The sequence below is a fragment of the Zingiber officinale genome, chromosome 7A, assembly GCF_018446385.1.
Source record: "Zingiber officinale cultivar Zhangliang chromosome 7A, Zo_v1.1, whole genome shotgun sequence".
NCBI classification, from domain to species: Eukaryota; Viridiplantae; Streptophyta; class Magnoliopsida; order Zingiberales; family Zingiberaceae; genus Zingiber; species Zingiber officinale.
Window position 1 is genome coordinate 126,690,086 of NC_055998.1, and position 15,340 is coordinate 126,705,425.

Below are 15,340 nucleotides of genomic sequence, written 5' to 3' on the forward strand. Positions count from 1 at the left end.
CTAAATCCTAAACTGATTGAGCGTATTATAGCAACTACGAAACTATAACTGCTATAACTAAGTCGACACATAGTTATAATAGCTATGATTATGTAGCTACTACAACATGAAAAAAAAAAAAGACTAAAATTGATTGGAGTTTTGAAAAGCCTTTAAACAATAAATTTTTGAGCTAAAATAGGGTTTCTATAAGTTTCAACCAATAATCAGTTGTAGATTTCTGAATGAGTTACTATTTGATATGCTGTATGTCTCATGATTTAATCCGAGTAAAAAATTATGACATCTTAAAATGTAGTGTTTAACATTCACGGTGTGACCACTACGAAATCATAATTATTATAATATGAATATTAAATCTAAAATTTTAAAAAATCATAATTTTTAACTCGACTTGAATCATAAAATGAATAATATATAAATCGAAACTCGTTCATAGATTTATATTTAGTTAAGGTAATCGTGAAGTTTTTTTTTCCTATGGTAACAGCTATAAAATTAGATTTATAAGGCGGTGGAACGACTTTGGATAAAAACTCAAGTGGGATGGCAACTCGATAATTCCAAAAATATTAAAACGCCCTTGTGATTTTTTTTTTTCCGAATGGAAAGGTGAGATATATGATTTAATAAATATAGAAGTACGTCATTCAGCAAATTGCCGCGTCGTATCTTTTGTTCATTCGACTCCCGAATGGAACCGCTGCTCCTCGTTTAATTTTGTTGTTTAGCCAACAGTCCAATTGAATGGTTGTCTGTGGGACCGTCGTCCGACCACTCCCTCCATTATATTTGACCAATAACTTAAAGGGAGAGGAGAACAAGAAAAAGGATCGGAGCTAGGTGCAAGTTTCCTAGATCTCTCTCTCGATATCATGTCGGCAATTCTGCAGTGCAAGTCCGACGCGCCGGAGCTTCTCCCAAGGCTCATGGAGGCGGCCGTCTTAGTCGGCTGTTTAGCGGCGTTCCTACTTTTCTGGAAGAGAACGGCCTGCAGCAAAGAAGCGACCCCGGCGGCGGCAGCGCCGGCTAAGAAGCAGCCGAAGAGGATCAAGAACAGAGTAGATAATCACGTCGACGAGGGGAAAAGGAAGGTAACTTTGCTCTTCGGCTCGCAGACGGGGACCGCCGAGAGGTTCGCCAAGGTCAGCACTCCTTCGCGCGCAATCTCTGCATTCTGCAGTCACCTAAGCAAGGTGTGTTCCGATGCTTTTGATCTAAAAACTTCGAGCTTCGAGCAGACTCTGGCGGAGGAAGCCAATGCGCGCTACAAGAAGGCCGTATTCAAAGTCGTTGATCTGGTGAGTCTCGCGAGTTCAATCCACGAACTGCAAGTTTGCTTCCCCTATGAATCTCCTTCTCTGTCTGTTGTCTTGTCGATTGTTTAGGATGATTATGCAATCGAAAACCACGAGTACGAAGAAAAGTTGAAGAAAGAGACTCTCGCACTGTTCTTCTTGGCAACGTACGTCAGTCTAGACACTAAACTAGCTCCAATCACCACAATCGATCTCTTTCTCGTGATTAATTGATCTCCATTTTCGAACTTGGCTGTACTGTTGAATTCCAGCTGCGGCGATGGTGAACCGACCGACAACGCCGCGAGGTTCTGCAGATGGTTTTACGAGCTGGCGAAAGAGAAGAACGTCTGCTTGGACAACCTCCAATACGCAGTTTTCGCACTGGGAAGCACGCAGTACAAGCAGTACAACAAGGTTACACATCTTGCTCCTTAAGCACTCGCGAGTATAATTAGACAAATAATGTTTCTGTGCTTGTGGCTCTATTCAGATCGGTATAGACGTGGATCGAATCCTCGACGAGCAAGGCGCGAAGCGGGTTCTTCCTCTGGGGCTTGGCAACGACGACCAGTGCATCGAGGACGACTTCGTCGCATGGTATGGCCTGGGCGATGGAAGACACCCTGAAACAGAGGAGGTAAAAGCAAAACCAGTCAAAAAGACCTGACTCTGCTCGTGCTTTCGATTGCTGCAGGAAAGATCTCGTTTGGCTAGAGCTTGACAAGTTACTCTGCGATGAGGGCGATGTGGTCGGTTGATCTACATGCTACGTCGATGCAGTACCAGAATACCGCACCGTGCTCCTGGACGGAGCCGGAGATGCTTCCCATGTGAGAATTTAAATCATGTATGTTTGTATCGATTGTTACTCCAACCGCCTTCACATTTTTTCTATAAATTAGTCATTACACACCTGCGTTATATATGTAATATATATAAATGAGTACTTCAGACACATAAATTAGATTTGATAAGGGTATGTCAGATCTATATATTGGACTGGATAAGGGTGTGTTAGACCCATGCAATAGTATAACATAAGAGTAACGTTCGAGAACTCAATAACAAATTACTGTAATAGACTTTCTCTCATAAACAAATTGATGCGGTGAGGAGATAAGGGGAGGTGGAAGGGAGGGCATTTGGGTCATTTCATGATTTGAGGGTTTGGTTTTAAAATAAATATTGTTCACCAGAGAAGACAGGATGGGGCTTCGTGGTTTTTGGGCTCGCCGCCATAGGGAGGAAGGAGAGAGCACCGCCTTCTCTTATCTCCCTCTCCTCTCACCGGCAAAGGCCTCCGGCCGCCACTTCTCCACTCTTGCATAACCTTAGTAGCGTTGATACCGGCCGATGACCCCGACGCCACTCCCATTGCTCCACTTCGTGTGTCATGGCCTCTTCACGCTATCACCGCCGCGGGGAGCATACCGCCACCTTCGGCTCTGACAGTCTTCGAGGTCGGCTGCCTCTTTTTCTTCCTCCTCGTGCTTCATGATCGACACTGCCTATGCCACCACATATCGCAACCAGGACTGCCCCGCCGCTCTCCCCCTTTTCAGCGGGCTCTCCCTCTGCTCATCTCGTCAACAACTCCTTTCGTCGTCGCCGCCGCCACCAGTGATTGTCGACTTCGCGCTGCCATCAACGGTTACTGCCTCCAATCTGCATCCGCCGATTGCATAGTCGTGATCACCCTCTGATTTGCGCTATCGTGCACTTTCGACACTGAGCCGGTGTCTGATTTAGCCTTCCGGTCATCTGCTGTGTTTCCTGCCATCGAGCCACTATGCTTTGTCTTGCGCATTACTATTACAATTGTGAGCCATTGTCACTAGCCCGCCTATGAGCAATTATTGTATGTTATATTCCGGCCTACGTGCCACTGTTAGATTCATATTTTGACCTGCGTGTCGCGTGCCACCTTCCGGATCCATGCCACACCCAACTTAGCGTCGTCAGACCCAACATCATGACCAGCTCACCTTCCACCAGAGGACGCCCCCGGGGCCAAGGTACGTTATCGTACTCATAATTCATGCATTTTGTTATTCTACTATTTTTCGGCTACTTATATATTCATGGGACCCGCCTCAAGCATCGAGGTACCAGGGATCGGGATAACCCGGTCGCTGGTTGCATGTACTATTGATTAGAGGACATCTGACGACTTGGTCAACACAAAAGACAGCTCACCATCCGGGTCAGCGAGATGCGGTCAACATTCCAGACAAGACAAGGTGTTTATTGCTAGAACTGGTGTCTTTCTGGAAAGAGAATTTATTTCTAGAAAAATTAGTGGGAGTGAAGTCAATCTTAAAGAAATTCAAGATACATAAACTAGCACCGACGCCTTGATGGAAATTGAACAGGTACCACAAGATATTGTGGATCATGATTTTGTTACACCGCAAGAAGTTGTGCAATAACAATCTGTTCAAGTAGCACAAGCTCTACGCAGATTTGATAGGACCCGTCGTCAACTTGAGAGATATTCTTTTCTCTTGTCTGACAACGGTGATGTAATGCTAGTTGGTCTCAACGAGCCCACATCTTATCAGAAAACTGTACAGGGCCCAGATTATGAGAAATGGCTAGAGGCCATGATATCCAAAATAGAATCCATGTACACTAACCAAGTATGGACTTTGGTTGATCTACCTGAAGGGATCAAACCCATTGGGTGTAAGTGGATCTTCAAGGTGAAGACTGACATGAAAAGGCATATACCTATAAAGGTAGATTGGTAGCTAAAGGATTCAAGCAAATTCATAATATAGACTATGATGAAACCTTTTCACCAATTATGATGCTCAAGTCTATTCAGATCATGCTTGCAATTGCAGCTTACTATGATTATGAGATTGGCAGATGGATGTTAAAATTGTATTTCTTAATGGAAATCTACTCGAGGATGTGTACATGATACAACCTAAGGGTTTTGTCGATCCAGAGCATGCTGGAAAGGTGTGTAAGTTGCAATAATCCATTTATGAATTAAAGTAAACTTCTAGAAGCTGGAATCTTCAATTCAATGATGCAATTAAAGCGTTTGGTTTCATCAAGAATAAAGATAAACCTTGTGTCTACAAGAAGGTTAGTGGAAGCACAGTCATTTTTCTCATATTGTATGTAGATGACATACTTCTCATTAGAAACGATATTCCTACTCTTCAGTCAATGAAGACTTGGCTTGGGAATTGTTTCTCAATGAAAGACTTAGGTGAAGCAGCCTATATTTTAGGCATCAAGATCTATAGAGATAGATCTGGGAGATGTCTTGGTCTAAACCAGAGTACATATATTGACAAGGTGCTTAAAAGTTTTGCCATGCAGAATTCTAAGAAGGGATTCCTGTCGATGTCACATGGTGTGAGTCTTTCGAAGACTCAATGCCCTGCTTCTAAGGAATAAAGGGACCGCATGGATCAGATTCCTTATGCATCTACTATAGGGTATATCATGTACGTCATGTTTTGTACTCATCCAGATGTCTTGTATGCGTTAAGCATGACGAGAAGATACTAATCAGATCCAGTTGAAGGTCACTGGACAATAGTCAAGAATATTCTTAAGTATTTGAGAAGAACTCAAGATTATTTCTTGATCTTTGGAGGCGATGAAGAGCTTGCTATAAAGGGTTACTACAGTTGCTGTAAAGGGTTACAGTGGTGCAAGCTTCTAAAATTGACAAGGATGATTCTAGATCGCAGTTAGGACATGTATTTTACTTAAATGGTGGTCTTAGGTATTGGATACTACAATGATTCCATCTCATTTGAGGGATCATCGATATATGAGATATGAGGATATGCAGAGAACCAAACAATACTAACATTATGGATCCTTTGACTAAGGCTTTGGCACCGAAGAAGTATAATGGTCACACTAGGCCAATGGATATTAGATATTTCAGTGATTGACACTAGTGGCATAAGGAGATTGTTAGTGTAAGCCCAAAGAGACAATCAAGAGTTGATTGACTTAGGATATTTTGTATCATATTTCGTTATTTCATTAAAAGGCAAAGGTTATGATTATTATATTTACTTCAGTTCTGTGCTGAATGAATAAGTATAATAATGTCTTAGAGTAGAAGGTTCTAATCTATAATATATCAATTGATTGAATTGATAGTGAGATATTGTAGAGAACACTACTCTAAACTATTCCTAGTTAAGCATTAATATACAAGGACAATATTAATTCGTTAAGATTAGCATGTAGGTCAATGGATGAATTAATCTCATAAGTCATGGATATGAGATATCAGGTTGACATATGAGTATATATTAGAGAATATGTACTGAATTGACCCGCCATGAGATGTTTCATGGATCATTATATGAGTGTCATAAACATTCTCATGTGACTATTGGTATGAATAGTCCTTAGACCTGAAGTCACTACAGTTCCCTACATAAGGAGTTGTGTACTTTGGTATCGTCAAACGTCACCTGTAACAAGGTGGACTATAAATTCGATCACTGGGTATGCAATAAATTATGCGGAGGGATGTGAGTGATGTAGATGAGATCTATTCCTTCCATATGATGGAAGCGATATCTGTGGGCCCCTTGATTAGTAGGATACAAGAATATATGGTCATACTCAGATGAGTCAATATGAGATATTGAGCTTATTTGTTTAGTGTGTCTACTTAGAGATCAAGAAACACAAAGATTGATAAGAGGATGTCACGGTCTATGCCTCATTAATCAATCTAGATATCAAGGATAGAAGGACTGAGTCTTACAAGATAATAGTCACGGATAGGTTAGGTCGGATCTTGACTTTCTCGTCACTTGGATAGCAATGATGCATTGTTAGATGCCACTCATTGTTTATGTATCGCAAATATTAATTTGGATACATTGCCAACGTTACGAGAGCCTATTGGGTCACACACAAAGAACATATTAGTTTGGAGATAGGTATTTTAGTTTGACTAAAATACTAAGGATATTAAGAATAATGGGTAAATCTAAAGTGTTGGTGTCATCTTAATGGTGATTGACACTATTATTAGTAGGAGATTGTTAGTAATTAGCCTTAAGAGCCAATTATAAGATGATCAGGCCTTTTTGGTTACTCATTGAGTTAGACTCAAAGGAGCCCACTCATTGGATTGAGTCTAATCCAAATTAGATACATTGGATTAATAGGTTAGACTCAATGGGTTAGACTTATTGAGTTATTGAATTCATGGTTAATCCAATATAATAATCTAACCCATTAAGAGGAATACAAAGAGATAAAAACCCTTGGTATTCATGGGATGAATATAAATAGGTTTTTTGGAATGAATTTTTCATTGGATGAGAATAAGATGAAAAAGAAATGAGAATGGTGACTCTTTATCTTCCCTCTTCTTCCTCCTTCTTCCTCCTTGGGCGATTTTGCTCTTGGCCGAACCTCCATGAGTGGCTAGCACCATGAAGGTGGTTCTTCTCTGAAGGCTTCGTTCGTGTGACGAACGAAGGATGTGTTTGTGTGGATACCGTAGAGGCGCGGACGCTTGATCACGCTGAGATTTGCATCCAAAGAAAATGTTACTATTGGGATAGCGAAGAGCACACAACAAAGGTATACCTCTTTTGTAAAACTTAGTATATGATTGTTTTCTCCTTCGCATGGATCTTCTGGAGAGGATCTAGTTAATTTTTCGCTGCGTTTAAGCGTGTTTAGCGCGCTAGATCCCTACACTCACTTCTCCAAACTCTCATGCCATTCGGCCGAGTTATAAATGAGCAAATCCCTCGCGTTAAATGTCCCAGGCTCTCGCGTCGTTCGGCCGAGTTATAAGCGAGCAAAGCCCTCACGCCAAGTATCCTAGAATATCGCACCGTTTGACCAAGTTTTGAGCAGGCTTGCTCTCACACTCCTTATTGCTCGAGTAGATCGAAAAAGCTAAGTCTCAAATACTAAAAGCAAGCTTTAAACTAGCACATTTACTGATTGAGAACTCCATAAAGCAAAACGGGAGTGCATTGAACTAAACTTGGTAAATTTTTACATGAGTACTTAGTGGGTCCAAGGAGTTGTTATAGAGTTAGTATGAGATCTATGCCAGATTGGTAGGTTACATCATCAAGGAGCGAATCCACGATCTTCTCCCTCTGGATAAACTTGTTCGAGACATCGATGGAAAGATGGACGCCCTCTTCAGCTGCTAAAGGGTCTCATCGATGCCATAGTCGAACAGTCAGAAGGACTAATCAGTCAACATTTGGTTGAAAGCCTCCGAGCGAAGGTACTCGACTCTGAAGGCCTTGGCTCCCAAGCAAAAATTATGACATTATTGGTAGAAGGAAAAAGAATTTCCTCTACGGCGATGGCTCCTAGGCAAAAATTGTATAGATTATGCGATGGCTCCTAGGCTTAGGTGTCGTCCTACTTTAATGGAAGTGTTAGAACAAAAAAATAAAGAATTGAGCAATCAGGTCATAGCAATAGAGCAATCGATGGAAGATTGAGTTAAGTGTTAGTAGAGTAATAAATAGAAGAATTCATAGATAGATGAATTCCAAATTTTTAAATGCCACATCCTTTTTGACTCATAAGAAACCTGAACACTCCTGATAAGTAGTTTCTGAGATGTGTTGACCTTCAACATAATTTTTTTTTTATTTATTACTCATAAAATTTACAAAATGATTCGGTTAATTTATATATATATATATATATATATATATATATATATTATCATTAAAGTATGTATTATTTTAAATTATATTAAACTTGTGTTGATCCATTTTTACATTTTCTAATAAGTAGCTTACACTTTAGATTCATATATGAGCGTGATTATTTTAAAATTAAAATATAGCGTAGTTTGAATCATGTGTTTATTCTTTTAATAACCGATCGTATTATAATTACTGTAGGTTGAGATGATGGTTATATTAGTTTTTGATATTTGAGTTAGGATGTAATGAATTTGAATTATATTATTTTTAAACAATGTGCGATGTTTTAAATTTAACTTTCTGATTGGACATTATCTTGTTTTGTTGATAGTGTGATTTGTAATAGATTTGAATGTGTCTGTGAATGTTGAATTGATTTGAATGTGAATGTATCTTGTATCATGATGTGAATGTGTATGTATCATGTATCATGATGTGAATGTACCGTGTATCGTGATGTAAATGGATTTGAATATATGATGTAAATTAGCTATAGAATTGAATATTATATTAATCGAGGAATTTTAATTTTCGTAACTAATATTTGTGACGGAGATTCGATATATTTAGCGATCAGATTTTAATATAATTTTGTTATTAATGTTGGAGATAATGAAGAGTAGTATACGAAAATGAAGGCTAGAGAGGAAACAGATCTTTGATTTATTTAGGATGCCTTTTTTTTCAACCATTCAGTTAGTACAAAGCACATATCTTTATACTAATCATCAGATTGTTCTAGCACCTATCTTAATTCCTTAACACAATTCCAATGACTGATTAACACTATTATCCAGACTCATAGAAAACTGAAAAGACAAGAGTTATCTTAATTGGAAATACAAATTAACTTTTAACACTCCCCCTTAATTTGTGATTTTCATTTTGTCTTTAAACTTCTCAAGCTTTTCCAATGACACGGGCTTTGTAAGAACATCTGCAGGCTGCTCATTAATCTCGATGAACTCCAAGTGAATTTCCCTTTTGTTCACCAAATCTCGAATGAAATGATGACACAACTCAATATGCTTACTTCGGGCGTGAAAAACTGGATTCTTTGTCATTGCAATTGCGGACATGTTGTCACAGAAAATAGTAGTCGAACACGTATGTTTCTGTTGCAGATCAGCCATAATTCGCCTAAGCCAAACTGCTTCACAAGCTGCACTTGTTGCTGCAGAATATTCAGCCTCTGGAGATGATAAAGCTACTGTATTTTGCTTCCTTGAGCTCCATGAAATCACCTTTGATCCGAAACAGAAAAGATATGCTGAGGTACTCCTCCTATCTTCGAGGGAGCCGGCCCAATCACTATCCGTAAAACCGACCAAATCATTGTTCGATTCTTTTACATATCTCAACCCATGTTTCATTGTTCCTTGCAAGAATCTGAGCACTCTCTTTGCAGCAGCATAATGAACCTTGCTTGGCTTGCTCATAAACCTCGAGAGTACACTTACAGGCTGAACAATATCGGGCCTCGTGTTTGTGAGATAAATCAAGGATCCCACTAAGCTTCGATAAAGCTTCTCATCTGCCATTTTGCTGTCATCTTCTTGCTGTAACTTCTCATTAAGTGCCATTGGCGTGGGCACGGGTTTGCAAGACAACATCTGAAACTTCTTCAAGAGATCCTCCACATACTTTTCTTGTGAAATGAAAATCTCGCCACTTGATTGCTTGACTTGAAAACCAAGAAAATACCTCATAAGTCCAAGATTAGACATCTCGAACTTTTTCATCATGGCCAATTTAAAATCTTCAACCATCTTTATATCGGTTCCTGTATAAATCACATCATCGACGTAAAGACAAACGATTAAAAAATTTCCTTTTTCTCCGACTTTCACATAGAGGGAAGGCTCGTTTGGGCTGCACTGAAGACCGAAATGCTGAAAATAGGAATCAATCTTGCTGTACCAAGCTCGAGGGGCTTGTTTTAACCCATAAAGAGCCTTTCGAAGCCGGTACACTTTTTCTTCCTTCCCTTTCACAACATATCCTTCAGGCTGGCATACATAAACTTCTTCTTCTAACTCTCTATTCAAGAAGGCCGACTTGATGTCAAGTTGGTAAACTTTCATCTCCAACTGAGCTGCCAAAGCGAGAACAATTCTTATCGTCTCCATGCGAGCGACCGGTGCGAAGGTCTCATTGAAGTCAATCCCCGGTTGCTGTGAGTAGCCTTTTGTGACTACTCTGGCCTTGTGCTTCTGAATGCTTCCATCTTCATTATACTTCGTCTTGAATATCCATTTCAATCCGATTGCATCCTTTCCTGCTGGCAAATCAACCAAATCCCAAGTCTGATTTTTCTCAATGCTTTTAATCTCTTCATTCATGGCTTTTCTCCACACTTCTTGATCTGTAGCTTCAACGTAATTCTGTGGTTCTCCAGCAAACAAAGCCAAATTAGTTTCTGAATATATGTCAGATAAAGAGCGATACCTTTGAGGGGAATCTGATTCTGAGTCATCAGTTGGCGCAGTAGTACTGGAACTTTCTCCTTCTGTGCTCAAACTTTCACCTTCCATCCTGCTTTGTGTCCCCGCAGTTGGTCCAGCAACATCAGCAAATGGAATTGTTCCAGCTCCATCCGATAATACAGGCACTTGTGAATCATTATCGTCTCAATTCCACACAGCTAATTCGTCAAAAATTACATCTCTTGAGAGAACTAACTGATTAGTTTTTGGGTTATATAGACGATACCCCTTGGACTCATCACTATAGCCAATAAAAATCAATTTTTCTCCTTTTTTATCAAACTTCTCCCTGTTCTGTGGCAACACACGAGCATAGGCGACGCACCCAAAAACCTTGAGCTGATTTACAACTGGCTTTCGATCATACCATGCCTCGAACGGAGTCCTATTCTGAACAGCCTTTGTTGGAGAACGATTTAGAATATACACTGTCGTATTCACAGCCTCAGCCCAAAATTTGTTAGGAAGTCCTTTTCCCTTGAGCATGCTGCGAGCCATTTCTTCAATCGTTTGATTTTTCCTCTCCGCGACTCCGTTTTGCTGAGGAGTGTGCCGCACAGTAAGCTGTCGTAGAATCCCGTTCTCCTTGCAATATTTGAGGAAAGGTTTGTATATAAACTCTCCTCCACGATCTATTCGGAGAGCCTTAATCGAGCATCCACTTTGATTCTCAACAAGGGCTTTGAAATGTAAGAAGGTGCTGAAAGCATCAGACTTTCTATCGAGAAAGTAAGTCCATATCATTCTTGTAAAATCGTCAACAAAAAGAATGAAGTACTGCTTGTTACCGAGAGAAGCACTTCGAATTGGGCCGCATATATCAACATGGACAAGCTCTAATGGACTTCGAGCTCTCCATGCTGTCTTTGGAAATGGAAATCGATGCATCTTCCGATATATACAGCCTTCACAAACTCGATCTTTTGAATGGATTGTAGGAAGACCAGTGACCATTCCCTTTTGCTCCAAAAGCTGCAAGCTCTTAAAGTTTAAGTGTCTATACCTTAAATGCCAAAGATAGGATTCATCAAGGTCTCCACATTTGAGAGCATATGTCTGCAACTTCCCTGTCTCGAATGGAAATAAACCATTTGCATTCATTTTCACAGCAGCTACTCTCAAATTGTTCTTCTTATTGATGATATCACAACGATCATTATCAAAAATCAACTTATAACCATCCTTCATTATTTGCCCAACACTCAACAAGTTATGGGTGATCTTTGAAGAATAATAGACATCATGAATATGTTTTTTATTACCTCCTTCTGTGAAGCAGCAACAACTCCTTGCCCTTCGATGCTTACACGCTTGCTGTCACCAAGCTCCACTTGCGTGGAAAATTTATCATCCAGCATAGCGAAAGAATCACGATTTCCGGTTATGTGGTGGCTGCACCCGCTGTCAAGAAACCACGTTTCCTTGTAACTGTGCTCGGAATCTATAGATGAATAAAATAATTTTTCAACATCATTTTCCTTCGCAAAATTCGCCTTAGCATCTGCGGCTTCAGCTTTCTCCTTAAACCAACAGTCCCGCTTCGAATGATTGGAAATTTTGCACCTAGTACAGCGATGCCAACAACTTTTTGATTCATGTCCTGGCTTTTTGCAGATCTGGCACTCTGTCCCAGACCTCTGCACATCCAATGATGGCTTCCTTCCATATCCCCGGCCATGATTTTGACCTGAGCCTCCTCGTCTTCTACTTGATGATCCTCTGTAGGAAGATGAAAACCCTCTTTCTTCTTGTCTCGCATCAGATTTCTTTTCCCCGAGGTTGGCCTTTACTTGAAAAACTTGCTCGAGTGGCTGATTCGTATAGCCATTGACTCTGCCTTCATGTGCCTCCAAAGAGTTGAACAACTCGTACCGAGTTAGCTGGGATTTATCCTTCGTCTCCTCGATCACGGCAACGATATGCTCGAATTTTTGCGGTAATGATCTGAGAATTCTTTCCACTACTTTCTTCTCGGATATTGTATCACCGCAGCCCTTGATTTGGTTGACAATCTCAGCCACCCTTGAAGAAAAATCTTTAACAGATTCATTTTCTTTCATCGATAAGTTGTCAAAATTTCTCCAATAATTTTGTAACTTAATTGAGATCACTTTATGAGCCCCTTTGAATTCCTTCTTCAAAACGTCCCATGCTTCTTGGGCGCTCTTCATGCCGAAAATTCTAGGGTAAATTGATTTACTTACCCCCTGTTGAATAATTCGCAAGGCTGTAGCATTTTTCTTTATATTCTCTTTCAACTGCTTCTCGGTTTCTTCTTCCGCGACTGTTTCGAATTCTTGTTTCACCACATCCCACAAATCTTGGGAAATGAAGATGGTCTCCATTTGGGAGCTCCAATACTCGTAATGTTCTCCTTCGAATATGGGTATTTGACTAGGAGAATAAGTGAAGAAGGTTAAAGGATTTGAAGAGGTCATTGGCTCTGATACCAAATTTATTGGAGATAATGAAGAGTAGTATACGAAAAAGAAGGCTAGAGAGGAAACGGATCTTTGATTTATTTAGGATGCTTTTTTTTTCAACCATTCAGTCAGTACAAAGCACATATCTTTATACTAATCATCAGATTATTCTAGACCCTATCTTAATTCCTTAACACAATTCCAATGACTGATTAACACTATTATCCAGACTCATAGAAAACTGAAAAGACAAGAGTTATCTTAATTGAAAATACAAATTAACTTTTAATAATTAATTAGCGACGGAAAAAAATCTCCGCCCTTAGATAATGTTGGCAATCAAAATAATTTTTTTCCCCCAGAATTATGGTGCAGTGGCTGGTGGAAAATTTTTATCAAAATTATTTTCAAATTTAAATATTTCAACTGCAAATCAGTGATTATTCTCGAATAGGGTGCGTGATTTAAAAAAAAAAAAATCTGCGTGCGTCACCCGTCTCTTTGATAAGTACACTAAAATAGCAATTTAAGATGATAACTGATTCTGTTAATTATCAAAAATCAGTATTGAAATTGAGCTCCTCCAAGCTCAACCGTTGAAATAATTATGGCTCCCCAGCCCCATTCATCAATAAATAATGATTTCCTCCGACCACAACAGTTTGTTTCACACGATTGAAAGTGCAATTAAAGCATGAGAACGGCGGCGACGGTCGCAAGGAGCCCCGCTGTAATGCCGCCGGCTATCCGTCCTGCTGAAGAATTATCCTCGTCAGCTTCCCCCGGAGCCGATGCATCCGAGTCCGGTGCAGGCCCTGAAGCAGGTGCGGGTGAATCAGGGGCCGGCGCCGGAGAGTCCGCAGTTGGCGCAGGCGAATCCGCCGCTGGGGCGTCAGCATCCGGGGCGTCGTCGTCCGCAGGCGCCGGAGCCGGTGCCAGCGGCTCAGGTACGACGGTTATCGGCGCGCCGAAGGGTGCGAGCGGCGCGTCGGTAATGCCCGGCGGCACGATGGCGCCGCTGATCTGGAGAACCGAAATGTTGTACGGCTTGGCCGTGACCGCCTTGACGTACGTAGCCGTGAGGGGCGAGCCTTTGACACCCGAGCCGAAGGCGAGGCGGTCGTCGGCCAGGTGGGTGAAGTTGAGGAAGCCCATGTTGTTTTCCGCGACGCCGGTGGTCTGGTAGAGGGTGGTGAACAGAGTGGTCCGCCGGCGGAGGTTGTGGATCTTATACGTGTCGAAATAGTCGAGAATGACGTGGATGGAGAGGACGCTCCTGAGAGTTTCGGCGTCGAGAGAGGAGAGCGGGGCGGCGGCGGCATTGTCGACTACGAGGACGGTGATGGTCTGGCGGCGGTTGATCTCAGCGGCGACCAAGGACTGAGAGAGGAATTGGTTGAAGGCGGAGAAGTCGGGCAAGTCGGCGAGGATGCGAGTGACGTTATGGGCGGCGATGGGGGAGAGGAGGAGGACGAAGGGGAGGAGGAGGAGGATGAAGGGGGAGCTGGAAGCCATCTTCTTATAATTAAGTTATTTAAATAAATAAATAAATAAAAGAGGAGGAGGAGCTCGAATTGCTAGAAGGGGAAGGGGAGTGAATTTATAGGTGGCTTAGAGGCTGAGGAAGAGAGGCAATTTGCTATTTTTGGATAGAAGAGCTATTTAGGAAAAGATGAGATCCGGGGGGTTTTTCAACCGAGTCTTGCTGTACATCGGTCAATCCAGATTCAGTTTTATTAAGTTACGTACATTTGGTTGGACCCTCGATCTGTTCGGAGAATGACATTTATCAACTTAATGCGATAAATTGATGATTTTAGTTGATTTTTAGATTGTATATGTAATTATGCAATTCCAGGAAATGACTTGTTAGCTTTTGAAATTATGATCCAATGATAGAAAATGGGAAGAGCTTTTTGGAATTTAAATTTTACTTGCATCATATTATATTTAGGGAGTTTGAAAAACTCTTATTTTTCATTTTATTTTATAATCAGTGAAAAATTTTGATAAAAATTAAATATCTGAATTAGGAAAAAATGACTTATCAAGAGGGTGTTATGTAAGGTTACACTGCTGCCTTGAGTTGTTCGGTTAATTTTAACTTTATGATGGACAGTTTTTTATTTTTTGATGAGTTAATTTTAAATTTAAATTTTGAATCGATTAAGTGTTCTGGACCTATTAACAAGAGTTAAGTTATAATGACTATGATTTCATAGCTATTATAATAATATTTAATATTAACTATAATATAAATTTGATCTGCTTATGCTTATCTAATATTCACGTGCTAGTATTTACGAAACCACAATTATTATAACTCTGTCTACAACTCGAATGTAATAGGTACAAAAAGTAGCTGCTGCCAGCGATGAAACCAGGGGCAGATGGACCTTCTCCTAATTTTTTAATATAAGAAATGTAGAGATATAAAAATT

The 15,340-nt window shown here is 40.5% G+C and overlaps 2 protein-coding genes across 2 annotated transcripts; one reads left to right on the forward strand and one right to left on the reverse strand.

Moving 5' to 3' along the window:
- Positions 1–789: 789 nt before the first annotated feature.
- On the forward strand, positions 790–2,226 carry LOC122000474 (NADPH--cytochrome P450 reductase 1-like). Its single transcript, XM_042554865.1, has 6 exons — positions 790–1,145; positions 1,242–1,301; positions 1,389–1,465; positions 1,571–1,715; positions 1,792–1,898; positions 1,996–2,226. Exons 1-6 carry the CDS (start codon positions 876–878, stop codon positions 2,057–2,059), a joined length of 723 nt encoding a protein of 240 aa, XP_042410799.1. The 5' UTR covers positions 790–875; the 3' UTR covers positions 2,060–2,226.
- An 11,360-nt stretch (positions 2,227–13,586) lies between these two features.
- On the reverse strand, positions 13,587–14,414 carry LOC121999708 (fasciclin-like arabinogalactan protein 14). Its single transcript, XM_042554353.1, has one exon. The coding sequence runs from the start codon at positions 14,412–14,414 to the stop codon at positions 13,587–13,589; it is 828 nt and encodes a 275-aa protein (XP_042410287.1).
- Between the last annotated feature and the right edge of the window lie 926 nt (positions 14,415–15,340).